This window comes from Zootoca vivipara, chromosome 7, assembly GCF_965207765.1.
Source record: "Zootoca vivipara chromosome 7, rZooViv2.hap1.1, whole genome shotgun sequence".
Lineage (NCBI taxonomy): Eukaryota > Metazoa > Chordata > Lepidosauria > Squamata > Lacertidae > Zootoca > Zootoca vivipara.
In genome coordinates, this window is record NC_142590.1 from 16,501,332 (window position 1) to 16,517,009 (window position 15,678).

The 15,678-nt window shown below is 42.4% G+C and overlaps 1 protein-coding gene across 3 annotated transcripts; it reads right to left on the minus strand.

Annotated features, from left to right (window-relative positions):
• Nucleotides 1-6,502: 6,502 nt before the first annotated feature.
• DDX59 (DEAD-box helicase 59) lies at nt 6,503-15,505 on the minus strand. Of its 3 annotated transcripts, none has more exons than XM_035123976.3 (8): nt 15,433-15,505; nt 13,662-14,491; nt 12,603-12,770; nt 11,854-11,943; nt 10,838-11,089; nt 8,890-9,042; nt 7,168-7,296; nt 6,503-6,808 (listed from the first exon to the last, which is right to left on the minus strand). In XM_035123976.3, the coding sequence occupies exons 2-8, from the start codon at nt 14,478-14,480 to the stop codon at nt 6,545-6,547; spliced, it is 1,875 nt and encodes a 624-aa protein (XP_034979867.3). In that variant the 5' UTR covers nt 14,481-14,491; nt 15,433-15,505; the 3' UTR covers nt 6,503-6,544. The 3 variants fall into 3 exon arrangements, with proteins under 3 accessions (XP_034979867.3, XP_088529882.1, XP_034979869.3); XM_088673756.1 differs by having other exon boundaries at nt 15,351-15,505; XM_035123978.3 differs by having other exon boundaries at nt 14,948-15,505.
• Between the last annotated feature and the right edge of the window lie 173 nt (nt 15,506-15,678).

Consider the following 15,678-nt stretch of genomic DNA (forward strand, 5'->3'; position numbering starts at 1 on the left):
TTGTTGTTGTTGTTTAGTCGTTTAGTCGTGTCCGACTCTTCGTGACCCCATGGACCATAGTACGCCAGGCACTCCTGTCTTCCACTGCCTCCCGCAGTTTGGTCAAACTCATTTCGTGATATTATTATTAATAAATTTTATTTATTAAATTTGTCAGTCACTTGCCCAGGGCAGCCCAAAGCAACATGCAGCCAAACCTTTCAGCCACAGCTGGCCCACGATCATGTCTTGCAAAGCTCCCAATGAGCTACATCTTAGCAGTGTGGAACTTCTTATCCACTTCCAGAGGGAAGTGAATACTACTCACTGTCAAGCTAGTTAGCTCATCTGTTCTCGTTATGTCTTTTTATGTTGGGATGAAGGGAGGTATACAAATTTTTAGAAATATAATGGTAACTCCTGACCTCACAGCAGGGGTGAGTAACCTCAGTCTCAAGAGACTGAATGTCACCCTGAGGCACCCTCTCAGGCCACACCCTCTGTGCAGCCCACACCATTCTCAAATGCTTTGGCCTGGGTGGAACGTGACCCTGAATTGTGATGACACCTCTTGCTCGCCTGAATGGAGAGGTGTGTAGAAACCTGACATTTGCAGAACTGAACCTAGCCTACTATACAAAAGTAAAAGTCACACCTGCTGCTCTGCTCACTTTTCTTGAAATTGCTGCATGCTGTTGACAGGATCTACCCAATTTGCCATTTAGACTAGTTCTCACCTAGGGTTAATGTTTGGCTATACCAAAAGCAGTTTTAGATATGTTTTCAGACGTTTAAGGTTTTATTTTTATTTGCATGGTTTCAGTAAAAATATGTTTGCCACCCTGGGTTTGTTTTGGGACGAATATAAATTCAATAAATAAAGTCTAAACCATAGGAGCAAACTTCTAGGGGCTGAGGTCCCTTTGCCCACCCCCCATAAAACATTTTGAGGGGGCTGGGGGCCCCTAAATTTGATGGGCATTGCCATTCAAATTGTGTCTATGCACCACATCATGTGATTGATTATGTGGGATAGGACTTACCTGCCCCCCCTAATAATTTATTCAAGTTGGCACCTCTAGTCTAAACCTACAGAAGAGCTCTTGGAATATGATAGCCTCCTTTCTACTACTGGCCTAGGACTGCTACCATTTTTGTCCCTCCGTTTCATTACTCTTGTTGTCTTTACTTTGTATTGTGTTCTATATATAAAACACAAAAGGTGAGCATATGATCAAAAACAAAATAACCAAATTAACCTGGATACCAATTTCATATGCATTATTAAAGTCCCTATTAGAGTATGCTGTACCCCAAAAAAATTCTCACTATGGTAATTCAACAATATTGTCTGCATTTATCTGATTTACAGATTAAATCTGACTGAAACTGAAAGAAGTTACATATGAATGAATGAAGCCATGTTTCATCCTGGTTAATAAACACATTTTCATTTTCAAGCTGCCATTTGTTCCAAACCTCTTCAGTTTTGCCCTGCCATTTTTAAAAATAGAACTATGGACATTTTCTCCTAAAAAAAGACCCCCAAAATGTAGGGAAAGCATTTATTTAGACCAATTCAGTGTCCAAATTTAATTTATTTGAAGGAGAATTATATGGAATGGAATTGATTCATAGATGGTATTTTAACACCGAGATGGAATAGGGGCTTGCTCCGAAAAAAAAAAAATTAGCTAAGATGTATATAAATCGGAATCTGATTTGTGCTGGAAATCTAAGGAAGCAGATGGAACTTTTTTTCATATGTGATGGGCATGCAAAAAAGTCAAATAATATTGGGAAATTATATATAATGAGATGAGGAAAAAATTGTTTAAAACAACATTCCCTCAACACGCCCCCCCCCCGAGGCATTCCTGTTAGGAATGGTTCAGAAGGAGGTACCCAGGTGTCAGAAAAACCTATTTATGTATGTGACAACAGTGGCCCCGATTTTGTTAGCCCCAAAATGGAGGGTGAGTGGCAATTTAAGGTGAAAGAATATGCTGAGTTGGCAGGTATAACAAGAAGAAGAGAGCAAGAACAACAGGTATTTAAAGAGGAGTGAAATTTTTTGTTGAGTATGTGGAAAATAATTGCACACTGTTGAAAACCCTGGTAGTATTAAGGTAAATTTAACAGTATAACATGTTTAAAAGGGTGTAAAATGGGGGAAGAAGACAGGAGTGCCTGGCGTGCTCTGGTCCATGGGGTCACAAAGAGTCGGACACGACTAAACGACTAAACAACAACAACAAAATGGGGGAAAACTGATTTAGATGGATATACAAGAATATGCAAGAATTATGGGTAAATAAAAAAACTTGGAAGAGGAAGGAGGGAAGTCGTTGAATCTATGGGTATAATGAAAGATAATAATGTAGAAATGTAAAACCTGAATACTTTAATTTAAAAATATTTTATATAAAAATTAATTTCTCATCTGAAAAAAATGTATCACAAAAGAGAAGAATTAGAGTATTTTGTAAAAAGCAGGACCTAACACTTCTTTTGTGGAATGAGGTTTCAGATGAGAGTTCATGATATCATTTGACCAGTTAAATTAGGACTTCCATGTGACCAACTTTTTATTATTTAAAAAAGTTAAAGAGATTTGTATTTGAAACAGGGACAGGGAAATTGCTGCATTTTAATAAGGAAAACTTCATGTGAAACTGCTTTATAACAGCTCAGACCTTCTAACCCAGTATTATAAATTCTGCCTGGACTTGTATTTTTTTTTAAATAGCCCTATTTTTACCATGGGTAGTACTGAGCTGACTGGAAAGTGAACTTCAAGTATCCAGCTATACTTCAATTTCCCCGGAAAGCCTCTGGATTGCAAATGGGGATATTTTAGCTGATCTTCCTAACGGTTAGACTTTAATAATAGTAGTAGTAATAATAAATAATAATATTTATTTGCCGCTCATCGGACTGGGCTCCCCCAGCCACTCTTGGGTGCTTCCAACAAATTAAAAGACAACATGACATCAAAAATTAAAAACTTCCCTAAACAGGGCTGCCTTCAATTGTCTTCTAAAAGTCAAATAGTTGTTTATTTCCTTGACATCTGATGGGAGGGCATTCCACAGGGTGGGTGTGACTACTGAGAAGGCTTACTTGAGTCTCCTCTTTCTTATTCTTTCCTTGGCCCTCCTCTTGGTCATTCCTCAATGCCTCCAATACTCTCTTGCCAACCATCACAGCAAACAAACTCAGAAGAGACTGGAATCTCACATATCCACAGCACCTCTGCTTGTCATAATAATAATAATAATAATTTATTATTTATACCCCGCCCATCTGGCCGGGTTCCCCCAGCCACTCTGGGCGGCTTCCAACAAAACAGAAATTCTGAAATACAGAGATCCATCAAACATTAAAATACAGAAATACATCAAACATTAAAAGCTTCCCTAAACAGGGCTGCCTTGAGATGCCTTCTAAAGGTCTGGTAATTGTTGTTCTCTTTGACCTCTAGTGGGAGGGCATTCCACAGGGTGGGTGCCACTACCGAGAAGGCCCTCTGCCTGGTTCCCTGTAACTTGGCTTCTCGTAGTGAGGGAACCGCCAGAAGGCCCTCGGAGCTGGACCTCAGTGTCCGGGCAGAACGATGGGGGTGGAGACGCTCCTTCAGGTATACCGGACCGAGGCCGTTTAGGGCTTTAAAGGTCAACACCAACACTTTGAATTGTGCTCGGAAACGTACTGGGAGCCAATGTAGGTCTTTCAAGACCGGTGTTATGTGGTCTCGGCGGCCGCTCCCAGTCACCAGTCTAGCTGCCGCATTCTGGATTAGTTGTAGTTTCCGGGTCACCTTCAAAGGTAGCCCCACGTAGAGCGCATTGCAGTAGTCCAAGCGAGAGATAACTAGAGCATGCACCACTCTGGAGAGACAGTCAGTGGGCAGGTAGGGACTCAGCCTGCGTACCAGATGGAGCTGATAAACAGCTGTCTTGGACACAGAGTTGACGTGTGCCTCCATGGACAGCTGTGCGTCTAAGATGACTCCCAGGCTGCGCACCTGGTCTTTCAGGGGCACAGTTACCCCATTCAGGACCAGGGAGTCCTCCACACCCGCCCGCCTCCTGTCCCCCACAAACAGTACTTCTGTCTTGTCAGGATTCAATCTCAATCTGTTAGCCGCCATCCATCCTCCAACCGCCTCCAAGCACTCACACAGGACCTTCACCGCCTTCACTGGTTCTGATTTAAAAGAGAGGTAGAGCTGGGTATCATCAGCATACTGATGGACACCCAGCCCAAACCCCCTGATGATCTCTCCCAGCGGCTGCATATAGATGTTAAAAAGCATGGGGGAGAGGACAGAACCCTGAGGCACCCCACAAGTGAGAGCCCAGGGGTCTGAACACTCATCCCCCACCACCACTTTCTGAACACGGCCCAGGAGGAAGGAGCGGAACCACTGCATGACGGTGCCCCCAGCTCCCAAACCCTCTAGACGATCCAGAAGGATGTTATGGTCGATGGTGTCAAAAGCCGCTGAGAGATCCAGCAGAACAAGGAAACAGCTGTTACCTTTGTCCCTAGCCCGCCGGAGATCATCGACCAGTGCGACCAAGGCAGTTTCAGTCCCATGATGAGGCCTGAATCCTGACTGGAAGGGATCCAAATGGTCCGCTTCTTCCAGGCGTGCCTGAAGTTGTTCAGCAACCACTCGCTCAATCACCTTGCCCAAGAATGGAAGATTTGAGACTGGGCGATAGTTGGCCATATTGGCCGGATCTAAAGATGGTTTTTTAAGAAGCGGTTTAATAACCGCCTCTTTCAGCGGGTCTGGGAAGGCTCCTTCATGGAGAGAAGCATTTACCAACCCGCGAAGCCCATCGCCCAGCCCTTCCTGGCTAGCTTTTATAAGCCAGGATGGGCAAGGATCAAGGAGACAGGTGGTTGGTTTCACTCGTCGAAGCAGCCTGTCCACATCCTCGGAGGTAACAGATTGAAATTGATCCCACAAAACTTGACTAGACAGGACTCTAGCACTCCCCCGCCCCGGCCCTGCTCCCACGGTGGAGTCTACCTCTTCCCGAATCTGAGCGACTTTATCTGCAAAAAACTTTGCAAAATCATTGCAGGAGATCATGTGGCCCGTACTGGGCCCGGATGGAGCAGGTGGTTCCGCTAAATTGCGAACCACCTGGAAGAGTCTCCTGCTGCTGTTTTCTGCAGATGCGATGGAGACGGTGAAGAAGGTCCTCTTCGCTGTCGCCATTGCCACTTGGTAGGCTCGAAGTTGAGCTCTAGCCCGTGTCCGGTCTGATTCAAAATGAGTTTTCCGCCACCGGCGCTCTAGCCGTCTCAACGACTGTTTCATCGCCCTCAGTGCCGGGGAAAACCACGGGGCTGTCCGGGCTCCATGCAATCTGAGAGGGCGCTTCGGAGCCAGACAGTCAATAGCGCTGGTTAACTCCGCATTCCAGCGGGCCACCAGGGAATCAGCTGAAAGGCCATCGACATGGGATAAAACATCCCCTACCACTCTCTGGAAGCCAATTGGATCCATTAAGTAGCGGGGGCGGACCATCCGAATCGGTCCCACCTCCCTGCAGAGGGGAAGGGTTGCGGAGAAGTCCAGTTGCACCAGAAAGTGATCTGACCATGGCACTTCTTTTGTTTCGCTTTTACTTAATGTCAGATCACCAACATCCATAGAGGTGAACACCAAGTCCAAGGCATGTCCGCGGCTATGAGTTGGGCCAGACTTATTCAGGGACAGCCCCATGGTGGCCATGCTTTCCACGAAGTCCCGAGCGGCTCCTTGTAAGGTCGTGTCGGCATGGATGTTAAAATCCCCTAAGACAACCAAGCTAGGTGTCTCCAGGAGCACATCCGACACGGCCTGAAGCAGCTCGGGCAGGGAATCCTTGGTGCAGCGCACATGGCTAACCTCCCTTAGTTGAACAAGGTCTAAATTTAAAGAAGTACAGAGCATCCGGAATCAACTCTTTCACCCTTGCTGTGCTCAGTACTTGTCATTTTGGTTGCCTGAACTAAAAGGGTCTGAGTGCCCAGTAACCATCTTTATGGAATGCTATAACCAACTCAGGTTGCTCTGGTCTCCTCATCATACTTGTTCTCTGCAAGGACAGGCGACCACAACCTTTTGGGTTACTGGATGGTAACTGGATGGGAGGCTAACTGACTGCCACATGTAGGCTGCAAAAGGTGATATAACAGTGAATTACATGTTACACTTCTTGCAAGGGAAACCCAGATCTTTAAGATGTGCATATTCCATTTAAAGTTCATGATGCTATGTATTTTACTACTTAATACTGAGTACAAAATATGAAGTATAAAAGCATTCTCATAACAAAGGTCGCTGGATGACTTAAGTCACTCTTTCAGTCTAATAACCTTGCAGAAGTCCCATTAAATTTGAAGGAAAAATATTAAGATTTTGCTTTAACTCTACGATAAAAATCAGTTAAGTCTCCAAAATGCTAAAATTTGGTTAGATTATACCCCCAAAGTTAAAAATTCATCACTTAGTCATACAAGTTGTACAAAACAGTTGTATTTAGAAGGACAGTATCACTTGTTACTTCTGAGAAGAGCTTTTGCTGTGTTTTCTAATAACGTCCATAAGATTGTCACTCGTTACAAGGCTATTCTGAGCTTGTTTACTTCGTTGCTGTTCTTTCCTCTTCTGGTCATGTAGATATGGAGAATTTAATAACTGGGGTGGGAGAATAGTGCCAGTTGGTTTAACTCGCTTCACAACATCCCAGAAAAGTTTCTTGCTGCTGTTATTCACAAAGGTGATTGCAGTTCCACTGTGACCCAGCCGGCCTGCTCTTCCAACCTGAAAATAAACAACTGCATTTAAATTTGGCCCAATTATCTGTCTCATGAAACCAAAAGAATCCCTCAGGTACTTGTAATCCTCAGATTATCAAAGTTTACAATCAAAGTTTAGTTTCTGTACAGTAAGAAAACCTCTCTCTCTTATCTCAAGTAGCAGATTCTGCTACCTTCCAGAGGGGCCAGAAGCTCTGATGAGCAACCAGTAATTCCACCCGAGGTTGCTGAAGAGTAGCAGTATTAACCATCGATAATCAAATATTTTTCCATTATTCTGTATGCTTCTCACAGAGCTTATAGAGCTAAAAAGCAACCAATAACTGTATTAAATTAAATAGTACAGCAGAGAAGTATATTTACCTGGTGTACGTATTCATCCATACTAGATGGCATGTCAAAATTCACGACCAGCTTAACGTTGACAAGGTCAAGTCCACGTCCTAGGACTCCAGTGCTTACTACAACTTCATACTTGCCTTGAAATAATCCCTAATGCAAAGCATATAGAAACATTTTTTCAGCTTCCTTGAAAATGTCTTGTTGTTAAGGTGCAGGATGTAACTAGAAATAAATATTAAACTTTAAGAATTTTGTTGCTTGTCTTGTAATCAAGTTACAAGACAAGATTTCCAACAAAGGAAATTAAGCCGCAGAATTCACAATGAAGCCAAATCCTTAACATATTTCAAAAGGAAACAAAAAAAGAGCAACAGGGTAACAAGCAAAAAAATAAAAAGGAAGAAAAATAACTAAAAAGTATTTAAATAGAACTAAAAGCTAGCTCCTCTCAGATATATACTCTGAGCTTGAACTCACAGTCAGTCTAGCTGCTGCTCTGAATGTTCATGTTTAAAAAAACATTAATGATAAACTGCATCTAAAACTAGGTGTGTAAGTTGTGGCTCTTCAAATGTGGTTGGACTCCCATCAGTCACAGGCTCCATGGTTAATGGAATTGTAGCCAAACATCATCTGGTTGGCCACAGGACCCCCACCCCTGATCTAAAACCAGCCTTACTAACATTACTGCACACTAAAAGACCCAGGCACCCTGTCCCCTCTGCTGGCCACTATTTTCAATATACCCTCATGGAATATGGTTCAGCCCTAAAATTTCTACACGGATCAGATCAAATAATTTCCCCAGACCACTGATGAATTCCCAGAATGAGCATGGTAACAGGGCCCGCAAATTATTATTATTATTATTATTATTATTATTATTATTATTATTATTATTATCATTATTTCTGTGGATAGCTCAGTCCATAGAGCATGAGACTCTTAATCTCAGGGTTGTGGGTTCAAGCCCCATGTCTGGCAAAAAGATTCCTGCATTGCAGGGGGTTGGACTAGATGACCCTCATGGTCCCTACTCCCTTCTAACGCTACAATTCTATGATTCTATTTATTAAAATCTGTAGATCTCAGGGCGGTTCATAACATAGAAATGCAAGATAAAAAACACAAAATACATTATAAAAACAAAAACAAACCAATTAACCCCCCCCCCAACTTCTCCCACAGCCACATTTAAAAGGGTATCGGATATTAATCAGCTAAAGGCCTAGTTGAAGAGGAACATTTTCACCTGGCGCCTAAAGGTGTACAATGAAGGCGCCAGCCAAACCTCCCTAGGGAGAGCATTCCACTGCAGGAAAGGTCTATTCTTAGGTTGCCACCCTCCGGACCTCTTATACAGGAGGCACACAAAGAAGGACCTCAGATGATGATTTCAGGGTCAGGGTAGGTTCACATGGAGAGAGGCGTTGCTGCTTCCAAAGTACAGCTTAAGTTGCTTGGAGAGCAGCATCTGTGCAGCGATCCAGAATGTTGCATAGAACAGAATTGTCATGGATTGGAACCCATACAGAACAATCATGAAATTCACAGAAAATTGCAACCTGTTTTAAAAATGTGGCAAGAAAGCACAAATAATTCAGCAGTAAAAGCATGTACACATCTACTCAGAAGTAAATTCAGCAGAGTTCAATGGGACTTACTCCCAAGTAAATGTGTACAGGACTACGGCCTTAAGAATAGGAATCTTTTAGAAAATGGGCATCAGAGATATCTACAGACCTGTAATATGGCAGTTCTTTCTATCTGTGATTTATCAGCATGCATAGAGATTGTTTGCAAGCCTGTAATTTTATGTACAGCATCGCTCAGGAGATCTGCACCCAGTTTGCATTCTACAAATACCAACACAGGAGGTTTGAACAGTTTCTTATCCTAAAACAAAGGAAAGTCTCATTTAAAGTCTTGCATGATCAACACAGTTACCAATGCCACTTACAACTCTTTCTCTTAATTAGCTTGTACGCATTTTACTGAAACGATGTCAATTTTAAAATGTTACACGTGTCCCAATTTCACATTTTAGATAAATATCATTTATTATCAAATTAAGGGATGGTTTTGAGTGCAAATAGCTTTTTCTAAACTTAAATTATAATATTCATTGACTCAGCCATGGAAGCTTTTAAAAATCATCAGTAAGAATTGGAGGCAGAGTAATATTAGATTGTCCTTAGACGCAGGAACATAAGAAGAGTCTGCCTGCTCAGGCCAATGGCCCATCTCGTCCAATATCCTGTTCTTACAGCAGTTGGATGCCTGTGGGAAGCTGTGAGCAGGAACCAAGCACAGGAGGTCCTGCAGTTTCCAGCAACTGGTATTCAGAAGCATACAGCCTCCAGCCACATATGCAGAATATAGCCATTGTGACTAGTAGCCACTGAGAGCCTTCACCTCTTTGAATTTGTCTAAGCCTCTTTTAAAGCCATCCAAGTTGGTGGCTGGCGCTGTCTCCTGTGGGAGCGAATTCCAGAGTTTAACTATGAGCCATATAAATAAGTACTTTGTTTTGCCTGTCTTGAATCTTCCATCAGTTATGAGGGAGAAAAGCATTTCTCCAACCACTTTGTTCATGCCATGCACAATCTTACACAGTTCTATCATGCCACCTCTTACTTGGTTTTTCTCTAAACTATAAAGCCCAGAATACTGCAACGGTTCCACATTAGGGGAGTTGCTCCACTCACTTGATCGTTTTGGTTACCCTTTTTTGAACATTCCTGTTGACCTTTATAAAACAAAAATTCTAATGAGACTGCAGCTAGAATTCTATATGGTACATACTGGAATGTTAAGCATATTGCTAAACTGAGGGTGCTGTGGGAGGTGGCAGAGCTGAACAAAGGAACATCAGTCAAGCTTGTGTAATATTAACAAGTTTGAAGGAGATTGTTCAGGTATCGGTATCTTTGAAATGCTATAAAAAATGGAATATTGTCAGTGATAATAGCAATGGTTTGCACAATGTATTTACCAAAATAAATTATAATATCCTATTTCTGGCAAGGGGATGAGTGTATGTGGAACAACTGCAATCCAGAGTACTGCTTAGAGTTAGACTCATAAACAATATACTTGCACTAGGATAATAGAAGTGGGTGCTTTTTCTTTTTCACTATTCCATATCACAAACTGCTTTTAACCCTCAGTTTAAAAAGCAGTTTGCCATATAACATGCTAGGGCTGCTGTTTGTGGGGAAAGCATAGGTAAGGATTGCAATCGCAACCTCCTTTACCTGGAGTAAGGCCCACTGAATTCAATAGAACTTAATTCTGAGTATACATGGTTAGAATTGCAAAGGAACTTTCCCTTGGATCCCAGCCATGATGCTTTGGATCTTGCCTATTCTTTCTAAACACATCAGCACTGGGTTACTTAAATGCCTCTCAGCATCACAGATTCTAAAGTACTGAAAATGCAATAATAAGCTAGTGGATATCACCAATAATATTGAAACAATAAACATTTTGTTTCTTCTTGCACAAGTTTCAACAAAAGCATGAGCTAAACCGAATTGCAGGGACGTGTTTATGCCTCCCTGCTGCGGAGCTCTCAAGAACAAAGCTGAATCAGATAAACAGCCATTTTCCAGTTTCTCTCCTCCAAATCTGCAAAGAATCACAATTTGTGGAAGAAAAACAACAGGTTCTCCCTTCCAAGGATACTAACATTTAATATTTCAAAAAGCTTTTTCTTTTTGGATGGTTCTTCTACCCACAAGATAATCTGGCGAACATTGGAACATGGCTGGTTCTTTTCTCCGATGGTTATTTTCACTGGATTTTGCAGAAGTCGACTGGCCAGCTGTTCAGTGCCAAAAGGCATTGTGGCAGACACCAGAATAGTCTGATGGTCTGTGGGGATATTTTCCAAAATGTCTAAAACCTGCTGCTGGAAACCCATCTTTAACATGGTATCAGCCTATGTTAAAGAAAGAGAAACAGACCAGTAAGCATTAACATTCCATTTTAGGAGCAGAAGTGAGAAAATAAAAGATTAATTCACTTTCATTGCCAGCATAGTAAGAAGAACAGCCTTGCTGGATCATTTGGTGCAGCATCCCATTTCCTACAGTGGCCAACCCAATACCTCTAGGGAGCCTACAAGCAGGAAATGATATCAAGAGCCCTCTCTGGCGGTGGTCCCCCAGTGATTAGTTTGCAGCCTCTGACCCTGGAGACAAATTATATTCCCATCATGACTAGTAGCCTTTGATAGCCTTATTCTCCATGAGTTTGTCTAACCCACCACATGCAGCCCTTGGAAGGATATGTTCAAAAGGATATGCAGCCCTGAAAAAAGGTTCCCCAACCCTGCACTATGTCTATTCTCATCACCTTCCAGTTCTACTTTATGCTTCTCTTTCCTGCCAGCAACTCACTACTGTCCAAAATGCACACTAGTGTCTGCAGCAGCTGCTCCCACTTTGCAAAAAAAGTATGCTAGACATTTAATCCTCAGGTGCACTCTTATCTCTTTCTCCCTGACACATGAATGGGCCAGTGCACCATTTGAACTGCACTCCAAGCATACCATGCACTAGCCAAAGTACATATGCATTGCACGTGCTTGAAATCTACTAGTAGTCACCAGACAGAAATCAAGTCATTTCAACAATTGTTATTTCATATTTAAGTAATACCCACACACACACTTTTGTGTTTTGTCCCACCGTGTATACTTACTTCATCGACTACAACAATTTTAATATTGTGGAGTTGAATGGAGCTTTGCTTTAGAATTTCTAGCAACCTTCCTGGTGTAGCTAGGATAACCTAACAGAAAGAGGGTGGAGGCAAAAACACCAACATTAGAAATAAAATAAATGATCAATGCTTCTTTATTACTATTTATCATTTTTTATCCTTCCATTCCTCCCAAAAGAACTCAGTGTGGAAAACAACAAAAGGTCAAAAAAGAATACTCCCCTCCCCCTTACAATAATAAAATAAAATATCCTCTCTGCTAAACCCTTTCAAGGCTGCAAGAACCAGTATCTTCCAGTCATCAAATACCTAAGTAAACAGGAATGTTTTTGAATTCTACCTAAAGGTTAATGAGGGCGACAGGTGCACCTCACCAAGGAGGGCATCCCATAAGCAGGGAACTATTACTGTCAAGGCACTATAAAGAGGTTGGCACCCAAAACCAAATAAGGCCTCCCCTGCCAATTGTAAAGCCCAATATGGTTGATACTGGGGCAAGCAACTTGAGACCCAATCTCTTCGACAAGAGCTGAAGTTGCAAAGCAAGCACAGCTTGTTGCATTTATTTTATGCTGTATGAGCTTATAGCTGCAATAAAATTTGATCTGATCTGATCTGAACAAGAGCTGAAGTTCTGGAAGCCTGAAACGAAGAAATCAGGATCACCTCTAGTTCTTTGCCATATACTTAAAAAAAAAAAAAACAGAAATCACAGCAGCAGGTTTTACCTTAACATTTTGTTTCAGGCGATGAAGCTGAGGTGGTAATGGCAATCCTCCAACCAGAAGAACAGTTCTCATGTTGGGCAGTCCAATCATGAGCTCTTTAGCTTGTTTCTCTATCTGTATAGCTAACTCCCTCGTTGGCGTGAGAATAAGAGCGGATGGGGTTTCTGCCTGAAGCAGAAAGTGAAAAAAGTTACGAGTTGCCAATCTGCATTCTCAATTAAAAGTATCGGATTAGGGGAAAATAAGAGAACAGTTACTGTAATTCATATCAGATTAGCTCAACAACATCCTTTTCATTCAGATGTCAATGGGGACGACAGCAAATAGTCACAGTGTAACATTAGAAACTGTGGAAATCTACTCCCACCCTACTAAGACTGTTAAGTACAGAAATAAGAGTAAGTGGATAAACTGTTACAGAGTATTTCTGAATACTGGAGCACTCTTCAGTTGTTATCCGTATGAAGAGGTAAAACAAATGAAAAAGGGGCTGTGGGACAGGGCTTTTAGGTCACTGCCCCCTGCTTGTGCCAGTTGCTCAAGAGTTCAGCTGTAATTTCTGCAGCAGAAAACCTTTTCTACTTGTGGCTGCTGCCTGTGTATTTAGAAGCCTGAAAGGGTTTGAAGTCACATGGGGAGCCTCAATGTGTATAAAAAGATCCCCACTGCAGAATTACAGCTGAACTCTTGAGCAACAGGTGTAAGAAGGGACACTGAGGAGCTTTTTAGGACAATTGGCAGATTCAGTAATTATATCGTTTATCCAGTCAACTGACAGATATACATTTGAAAGAATATATTAGATATTCTATTAGTTTGCACTGTACTGTTTCCCAAACATTCACTTTTTTCAAGTCAAATGACATAAGTTCAAAGAAGAAACAAACAGCTAAAAATAATTTCTCTAGAATTCTCAGTGTAACTAAGGTTGAAATTCAATGCAGTGTTTCCCAAAGAGAAATCCCCTTGAATGCACTGGGATTTACTTCTAAGTAAACATGTATAGGAGCGTGCTGCACAATTCCTGCAGCTTTTTGAAAGTGCAGGTTTAAACTTTACCTCTCCCAAGGCTTTAATTACAACAGGAAGCAGGAAAGCAGCAGTTTTTCCTGAGCCAGTGTCAGCCGTGGCCATGATATCCCTGCCCAATAATCCAACTGGGATCATCTGCATTTGGACAGGAGTTGGGACTTCATAGCCTGAGTTTTTCAAATTGGTGTTTAAAATTTCAGGGAAGCCACAATGTTCAAATTCTACAATAGGTCTTGCAACTTCCTGACCTTGGACAGTAATGCCTAGTTGCTGCTTTAAGTTCTCAATCTGCTCCTCTTGAAGGCTTAGCACAAATGGATTCTCTTCATAGACATAAGTACCATCAAGTAAAGTGGGCCGAGTCTCTGCTTTTTCACAACTGCTAGCAGATTTTGAGTTTTCCTTTTCCTCTTTGATATGTAAAAGGTGTTTGGCTTTGCACTCCAAGCTACAAACATCTTCGTCAGTCTTGTCACAGATGTATTCCCCATAACGACCACAAACCACACACACAGGTTCCCCAGGCTGTGGCCAGCGTTGCATTTTGCTAAAAGATTTTATGGGATCCTCAGCAAGAGAACAGTCCTCATTGTTTGCATTTTCCAATGTTGCTTCAGTAAGAGCTAAAGCTGAATCCAGAGAGGTGTGCAGCTCAGTGTCTCTTTCCACTGGTTCAAACAAGTCACTCTCTGAGCTTGGCATGTCTTTTGTATCTGACTTAGCATCTCGGAAGTCTGTAGCATTTTCAAGTGAGGATTCACTTGGAGAGGGTTTATTTTTCTTAGTTACACAGGTCCCCTCATCACCAGCATTCCTCTTGACTTTAATAGACCTTGGAACAAACATTCTTCAACAGCCTGTAATGAAAGCACAGAATATGTATTACTGTTCACATCTGATAAAGTAGGATTTCAGAATAATTCAGGGACTACTAAGATGCACTCCAATAGTCCAAACCTTAATTATGAAGCATAACGAAATATATTAATGCCATCCAAATGGGAGTTACTGCAATGGCTATCTGAAAGCATGAACTAGTACAGGCTGTAATTTTCCATTTCCTGACAGAGAATGCAGCAGGTCACGATGACGCTGCAGTCATCTGCACAGTGCCCCTATTCATTTATGTATCCATACTTCGGGTTTTTAATTCTTAAAACAATTTATCCAAACAATAGCTCCTAAGGGAGCTATTCACTGCACAAGGCTGACAAGTTGTTCCCTGCCGAAATCGCCATAGCAGCCGCAAACCCAGACAACATACTGCTTCTTAGAAAGGCTTAGGCTGTGTAAGGTACATTTAAATCACTCACCCACACAAGAATTCTGGAAACTATACTTGACACATTCACAAACTACGGTTTCAAGGGCGTGAGATTTAAACATGCTTCGAATGCATGGCGTGTATATGCAGCCTTAGCTTACTTCTGAGCAGACGAGTGCAGGCTTGTGCTGCTAGCTGTAAAGAACGACACAGCCCCGAAGAACTGGGTTTTTGTTTGTGTGTTTTTGTGGCACAAGCTTTTCCAGCTTACTAGAACCAGATCAACCAAAAGCACGCATTATCTACCGGCTAGACAAGCTCGCATAGAAGTCCGGGCGGGGGATGAGGACAAACAGCCATGGCATGGCACCCCAAAAGTCCAGTTTGGGACGATTCTGTTCAAAGCTAAGAGCGAGCAAAGCGACTGTTCGCGATGCAACACAATCACCCACATGGTCGTGGTGGAGGAGCAAAAGTCTCCGGGCTCTAGTCGAACAGTCCCCCCCCCCCTTTGACCCTGACGCCTCCAGATACCGTAGCTTGATGGTCTCCCGCCGCAGCAGATGGTCCTACGTGTGTTTTACAATGTTTGTGGCCGCTCTAGGCTGTCAGCACCGGGGCGGAAGAGACGTACAATAAGCTCCGTACAGCCTTCACTTCCGGTTCCTGTTTGAATGTGCATGGCAGAAGCTTGGGGGGGGTGGACTGGAAACCGAAGCAGTGGATAAGGTTCCTTTGTAGTGGTTTCGGGATTACCATGCCCACTCCCCCCGCACACCC